The 7,475-nt window shown below is 48.5% G+C and overlaps 1 protein-coding gene across 3 annotated transcripts; it reads right to left on the bottom strand.

Annotated features, from left to right (window-relative positions):
- Window positions 1-761: 761 nt before the first annotated feature.
- ARMC6 (armadillo repeat containing 6) lies at window positions 762-7,453 on the bottom strand. 3 transcript variants are annotated; one of them, XM_074851803.1, is made up of 8 exons: window positions 7,334-7,453; window positions 6,258-6,410; window positions 5,716-5,798; window positions 4,434-5,004; window positions 3,797-3,942; window positions 3,089-3,220; window positions 2,434-2,571; window positions 762-1,567 (listed from the first exon to the last, which is right to left on the bottom strand). In XM_074851803.1, the coding sequence occupies exons 2-8, from the start codon at window positions 6,376-6,378 to the stop codon at window positions 1,355-1,357; spliced, it is 1,404 nt and encodes a 467-aa protein (XP_074707904.1). In that variant the 5' UTR covers window positions 6,379-6,410; window positions 7,334-7,453; the 3' UTR covers window positions 762-1,354. The 3 variants fall into 3 exon arrangements, with proteins under 3 accessions (XP_074707904.1, XP_074707905.1, XP_074707903.1); XM_074851804.1 differs by having other exon boundaries at window positions 7,365-7,436; XM_074851802.1 differs by lacking the exon at window positions 7,334-7,453 and adding an exon at window positions 6,969-7,088.
- Between the last annotated feature and the right edge of the window lie 22 nt (window positions 7,454-7,475).

The raw sequence follows: 7,475 nt of genomic DNA, 5'->3' as shown, positions 1-7,475 counted from the left end.
CGAAGCCGGAGGGCCAGGCTGCTCCAAACACGCTCCGCAGAGCACCCAGGCTCTCTCACGGGACCTCAGGGCCTCTTCGGCAGCTCTTCACACCCGCTCTGCCACAGAGGATCTTGGCTCGGAGGTTGAGCAGTGCACAAACCCCTCAGCTTTTCACAGAGCGGGAAGAGGAGACCCAGACAGCCTCTCCTCACGCACGTTCCAAGAGGTTAGAGGCCTTTGAAGATCTACAAACTCATCACCGAGGCATTTCTACCACCTTTCTTTTCCCGCCTCAGAAAGGCTCCATTTTTATGTTTTATAGGGTCAACATTTCTCCAGTGAGTATTGCGTTAGAAAACCTCCACGCAAGTACAACATCAGTAGCAGCACAGGAGGAAGGTTCAGCACCCAGAGCAGAGCCGGTAACAACACAGCCCAGCAAGAAATGGGAGCACACAGAAGCCTTTAGCTGAGACTTCAGAGCCTCTACGGATGTTTCACCTCTCCTCTTTTGCTCCCAAGTCCGCAGTTGTCTCCAGTCCATGGCCTCTTCATTACCCACAGCACTCCTGGATCCAGGGAAGTGCCGCCCTGCTAAGAGACAACCAAAGCCTGGGCTCCCCCGCGTCAGCTTCCTGCTGCAGGGCACCGCTGCCAGTTTGTCCCTGCTTTGAAACTACCGTCCTCGCTCTCAGTCCCCGACTCACTCATCTCCCTGAAACAGAACATGAACCTTCCTCCTGGATGCAAATGGCAAGAAAGTACATTGCTCTGGGCCATACTGTGTAAATCCTTACTTTGCTTTTGTTTAAAATGTTGGCTGAAAACCCAAAACAAAGAAGCAAACACATAATACGGTCAGCAGTAAAGTAACAGTTAGTAGAACAGTACAACAGGACAGAACACATTCACAAACGATGGGATTCCTCCTCATCCACTCTGCTACCAGATCAGGCTGCCAGCCCCCTCCAGCAGAGAGCGGAGGAACAAATCGGAACCAGCTGCCACGGTACATACCACACTCCTACCAGAAATGAGCCACTTCTGCTCTTACTGTACAGAACTGAGCACGTGGGAAGGGCCCCGTTCTGTACACGAGGAACATACATAACAGGGGGAGCAGATCATCTTCAGGCATTAGATGATTCGGGGAATGATTACTACACAGAGTTGATTTGCAGCCTGTGAATGCATAAAAGCCATTTCAGCTGTAGCTCCCAATAAAAAGTTCACTGCAGCCTCACAAGCCAGGCATTTGCTTCAGATATTCCAGTTCAATGGAACTGCAAATTAATCCATGCCACTTTGTTTCCTGCCTTGGGCTTCCCATACACAGATGTCTTGAAGCTCCGCAGCTCAGTGGAGTGACAGTTCACTGAGCCAGGCTTCCCTTCTGACCTGTCCACAGCTCTCGGAGCTCCACTTTGCAACCAAGATCCCTCAGCGCGGCTTTGGCCACATCGTCGCAGTCCTTGTGTGTTGCACGAGCTTCTGTTATCAGGTTCTCAGCTCCCATCTCTAAGATGGGCTGAGAAAAGTCCCGGCTCCGGGAGACCAGGTTGCGGATCAGCATGCAAGCCTGTTTCTGAGGAGAGAGGTAAGTGAGAGGTATCAGCATCTTTTGAAGGGAAACACCAAGCGTGTAGGATGCTGGCACACACAAAGCAGATCTGGCTCCAACTAAAAGAACTTCTTCTGGGCAGCCAAATGTGAGATGCTGTAGACAGCAACAAACTATCTCCTGGAAGAATAAAATCTATGGACAAAAGTGTGGCTGGTAGTTCACATTGAAGCTTGTACAACAAAACCTCCTGCTTCTGTCAGAACACCAGCAAGTTTCAACCATCAGCCCAGCAATATCAAGTATTTCTTTAAACAGTGCTAAACCAGAATTCTCCAATTACAGCAGACCCACCTTTCCACCCCCTTGTATGCTGTTCCAGGCACCTTCTCTGGCACTTAGCTTAAACTACTCTTTCAGAAAATAATTTCTATGGTATTTTAATAGTCTGGAGAGCACAAAAGTGAACACAGAATCTGCTGAGACTTGCATGAGAAACCAGAGGCTAATTTCTTGCCATGCAAGAAGTCTTATTTGACTCTGGAGAATACAGGGCAATGTCTCCCATAAGATATCACCATAGCACAAGCTGGGAATGAAGGAGCCTGTCCTCATCCTGCTCTTTCGAGGAGGAGAAGTAATGCCTGGAAGAGAAGCATGGCATTCCACAGTCACCTGAACCTGAATTCGGGTGGGTTTGAAGCCCAAACTAAATTTTGCTCTGATCGCATCAGGCTGACAGATGTAGGGAGTCCTGCATTTAGATGCTGCATTCCCAACACACTCAGAACCTTTTGGTATTTGTCAAGTAAAGGACAAAGTCCCCATGAAGCAGTGAACAGAGACAACACCGATCCTGAATAAATAATCAAGTGCTTCAAGGCAAATACCTGTACAGCCACTTCTCGTGGGTGTGCTTTCATGGCCTGAAGAGCTGCCAACGCCCCTCCGCCTTCCATGATGACATTACAGTTCTCGGGTTTGCGCAAAGCCAACATGCACAGGGCTGCACAACCCTGCTCACAGATCTGCAAGACAAAGGGGAAGAGATTTCACTGCCTGAAAATGTTACTTTAAGGAAAAAAAAAAAAGCGTTTGGAGTTTTGTTTCCTTGTTTGGCAATTTTTAACACTTTTTTTTTTTTAAGTTTCTTCCACTGAAACACTCTGCTTCTCCGGCATGTAAACCAAATTTTACAATCCAAAGGTGTAAAACACTGTATTCAGTATCCATCTGATTCAGGAACAAGGAGAAACTCTAATATAGTAAAGCAGACATACCTTTACATTTACACAAATATTTGCCAAAGCATCACTTAACCGCTCGACAACTGGATGTTAAAGGTTTAACACACTGCTTGGCTGCAATCATTCAACGACTGTGCTTAGAAGGCACCTGCTCCCAGCACAGGCTGTTTATCACAAGTCAGAGCAAGGCTGCGGGTTGTTCCCCTGCACAAGACAAGTTAGGCTGCTACATTATACAGCCCAAACCTGACCTCTGTTCCCAGCCCTGCGGGACTTCATCAACCACTTTGGTGCGTACCTGAGGGTTGGCGAGGTGATGGCTTATAGCGAGCACAATGAGGTCTGTTCCCCCAGCGTTAACGATGGCATCTTTCACGTCGTCGTTACCTGCAACCGCTCGGATGGCGCTCAGCACCTGCTTCACCACGTCCTGCGTTCATCAAGAAAAAACAGCTCAGAAAGCCGCAGAGAGAGTTTTACAGACTTTTGAAAGCCAGGCAGAACATCCCCCAGTAACTCCATTCAAACAGCTGTCCTTCCCAGTTACGAACAGCAGCGCTGTTCTCAGCCACTCACATCTCAGGCACAGCTTACTTTCTAGACAGAGTAATAATGAACCTTGTTAGTTTGGTAAAGTTTAAAGAATCAAACATCAACCTTTCGGGACTTGAGCATCTAAATCCTCTTGAATCTCTTCTAGCTAGAATGGCAGAAAACCAGCTCAGCTTTTCTGGGAGCAAGTTCTGCTTATAGAGCGCGGAGGACAGAGGAAGTAACCATGAGCAAGGGTCTTAGAATTACTACAGTCTTACTTGACAGAGCACCTGTAACCTAGTTCTGTATATAAGACCATAAATAGGCATCGATGGTTGGGTTTCAACCCTAATTGAACCTAAAATAATGCACAGTCTAAGGCCCATTCACAGCCAGGACTTTAAAATGAAAAGTTTACCTCCTTAAAATGCTACGTTTACCTCCACTCTTAAATACACTTTATATCACTCACGGGATGGTCGATGCAGTCAGCCAGCAGAGCCACCATAAAATTTAAGCCGCCAAGGTCCACAATTTCTTGACAGAATTCATTCCTGACAGAGAGGCGAGAAAGGGTGGCACAGAGTTCACTGAGGACACTGGAGTTATCTGTGAAAGCTGCAGAGGAGAGATGATGAACGGAGTAACTACAAGCAAGGAGGGGTGCTGCAGAATCAAGGTGGCTTACTCTGCTTTATTAAAAAAAACCAACAGGACACAGTAATTTTACTTTATATATTAAAACACAGCAGCACACGGACGACATCCTGTTCACTCTGTATCTAGACTGAGACAGAGTATCTTTTCTTGGCAAGAACACAGCACCTCAGCAGGGATAACATGCCTGTAAACCTGCACCGGGCTGTAAAATATTTCCCAGATAGACTGGCAAATAGCTCTGATAACGGCCACCTTGGTGCTGCTGATAGCCTCTGGAGCAGTCATATTATTTTTCTCTCTCAGGGCACATCAAAAGAATTAAACATCATTTTAGTGGCAGATTTCTGAATCATCTCTGGGGAGCTTCAAGTTATGACAAAGCACAGTTTTGAGATAAGAAAGCACAGATGATTCAAAACGAGGCTCAACAGTCACGGGGTTAATTTTACCTTTTGCAGCTTCAATGAGGACTCTTAACCCATCATTTTCCAACACAATCATTTTAGCATGATCATGAGCGTGACCAAAGGGCACACGGATGTCATCATCAAACGTCATGATTCTGAGCGCTGAGGAGGCCGTTCGGACGACGTCGGCACTGTCTCCGTGCTGGACGATAGCTCCGGTCAGAAGCGGCAGAACGCCACCTTTCACAAAGTCCTGACGATTCTGCTCGTGTTTCAGACAGGCGTGCCGAATGCACCGGATCCCAGCCAGCGTCATCTCTGCATCCTCTCTATATTCTTTCAGGGTTTGAAGCAGTAGATCCTGGCCAGCGGCGTCAAGGAGGTCTGGCTGCCCATCCAAGATGGCAGACAGAGTATAAAAGGCTTTCAGCATTAAATTTCTGTCTCCTGAAGCCAACTGGCAGGCAGAGAATACCACAGAATAGGCACCATTCTGCCCAGCCAGGTAGCGGAAAGCCAATTGTTCTTTGCACTGATCAGTGAAGACCACTAGCTGCTCGGCCATCTCAGCAAGATCAGCGTCAGCAACGGCTCTTCCAAGGGAATCTAAAGTCTGAAGAAGAGAACAAGAATTAATTTTCAATCTGAACTGTGAAGGAACAAGAGCAGTTCTTCATAGTCAGTCGCATTTGTTTATTTATAATAAAGTCTTCTTTTCAATTAGTTTGACATATCTAAGAAATGGCTGTCAAAGAGCAGCTTTTTGTCTTCACGCACAGAACCCTTGGAGGAGTGGGGGCCTCTCTGCACTTCAGCCATCACTGTACGCCAGTCTGACCAGTAGCAGGTGAACTGGGTCCAACCAGCACATTTCACAGGGGTCAGTGGTGTGCATCAGTATTTTTATATTCTTGCTGGTGAGGGACTGTATTCCATCTTTTCACCCACCCTCAGAAGAACTAGCTAACAGCTACCATTTAGGTTACTTGTATTTCTTTCATTACAGTTCTTCTGTGGCTTGAGTTTACTGACAACAGCAGAATCTGCCTCTAAGTTCTGAAAGGCAGTCTCTGCATTTCCTAGGCAGGAGATGCTGGCATTTTGCACTTACACAGATACTTCCACTGAAAAGTGCAAGCTAGCTCTTTGAACTTTTATATTATTCCTAATTTGCAGAATAGATGGGATTAACTGCTTGTTGAAGAGCTCATTGAGAAATGGGATAGAGGCAGAAGTAGGAGGTATGTATCATTATTCTTAGTCTATTACTTCAACTATTATATAACCCTGATCCTCAGAAAACAACACAAATTTGTGCTCCTACCAGCAAAATTTCATGCTTTTGCTTTTGCCCATTTTCAGAGGCAGGCTGCCGCACAGCTTTCACAATATTGCTTAGGTCAACACCTAAAAAGAAAACCATGATTAATAATAGTTATGGGACCTTGGGTAAAATTTGCCAAGTTAACCACAGTGAACAAAGATGAACTTGTTGTAAAGCGTGGATCAATGCACAAAGATGCTGAAATGTTGCTAAAGTTCTGTCTAACTATAACGGTCAAATACATCCTAGAACAAAGCATCAATTTTAGCTAAATGTCAACTAGGGGGGGAAAAAAAAAAAAAAAAAAAGAGCTTAATTTCATTGACCAAATTGCACCATGCAGTTTCACTCAAAGCAGTTTTTCAGTCATAATTACTCCATGAAACTGGGTTAGCATTAATAGTGTCTCTGTTCCACTACACAAAGGCTTCTTTTCAATACTGGATGATCAATCTTTGCATGCAAGTTCTCTTAAATTTTAAGATATGTAAAACCTCAGTCTGTAATAATCTGAACTGCAAAGGCAGATGAATTTACAATACCTTGGGACTCAAACTGCTGCACAGCTTCTCTCACAGCCTCTTCTGGATCCATTTCAAATTCTGTAATGTTTTCTTGCACGGCATCATCAAATGTTTCCTGTGCAATCTGTTTCGATCCCATTTTACTCGAAGGAGATAAACTGCCTCCTTGTCCTGTCATTAAGATAATTCACAACTAGTTTTGGTGCAAAACCTTCTAATGTTAATCAGAAACAAAGGAAGTGAATTGCTCTTTTTCAAAACAAAAGCACAGAGCTCAAACCCCCAAAAATTATGGTCAAAGAGATGACTGGGTTTTTTTTAACATGCAGAAACATAACAATTAAAAAAAAAAAGGATTTCAGAGGCCAAGGATTTGGATCGGGAAGCTGCTGCTGCTCTACTGCAGATGGGTGTTGCTGTGACACGGCTCTCACCGCACTTCCCCTGCCGCAGGGGCACGGTGGGCGGCCTGCCCAGACACACACGGCCCTGAGACCCCCCACGCTCCAGGGCTATCACAGCCCAAAGCCCCTCGGCCTGCCTCTGTCCCCGCTCCCGCACCAGGGCCCGGTTCATCCCCGCAGCCCCCTCAGCAGGCCCAGCCGGTCGGGGGGATCCCACCCCTCAGTCTTTCGGCGAGGCCTGCCCCGGAGAGGAGCCAGAAAGCGGCTGCAGGTACTGGGGGAGCTCCCGAGCAGACAACGGGCCCCGATTCTCCTCACGACCCACCTCCGTCCCTCGCCGCCCGCAGCGCCGCTCCCTGACGGGCTCCTCCCGCCTGACAAAGAGCCGCGGGCTGAGGCCCGGCCCTACTCGGCCACCGTACGCAGCCGGCGGGTGCCGCTGGCTCCGCCCCGGGCCGCCTCAGCCCTGGCACTGCGCATGCGCCAGGCCCACAGCTCACGCCAATCGCCCTCTGGAGCCTAAACCGCGGTGCCCGAGTGCGCGCGCGCTCCGCCCGTCCCAGCTCCTTCTGCGCATGCGCACTACGCGGGAAACCGCTAAGGCGGGCCTACAGGGCAGCGGGTGCCCCGCGGCCCCGCCGCCGGCGCGGGAGGCTGCGGGCCGCTCCCGCCCGCTCCCCTTCTGCTTACCGCGCCGTCCGACCCGGGGCCGCGCCCTCACCGTTAGCACCGACCCGCGCCAGGGCAGCGCTGCCCCGAAACCACCCGCCTTGGGCGGGGGGGGAGGGGGGTGTGAGGCGGCCGCGCCTGCGTGGCGGCAGGACCCGCACTG

The sequence above is a fragment of the Strix uralensis genome, chromosome 27, assembly GCF_047716275.1.
Source record: "Strix uralensis isolate ZFMK-TIS-50842 chromosome 27, bStrUra1, whole genome shotgun sequence".
In the NCBI taxonomy this organism is placed as follows: domain Eukaryota; kingdom Metazoa; phylum Chordata; class Aves; order Strigiformes; family Strigidae; genus Strix; species Strix uralensis.
Note: the sequence above shows the minus strand (reverse complement) of the source record. Positions and strands in the feature narration are given on the sequence as shown.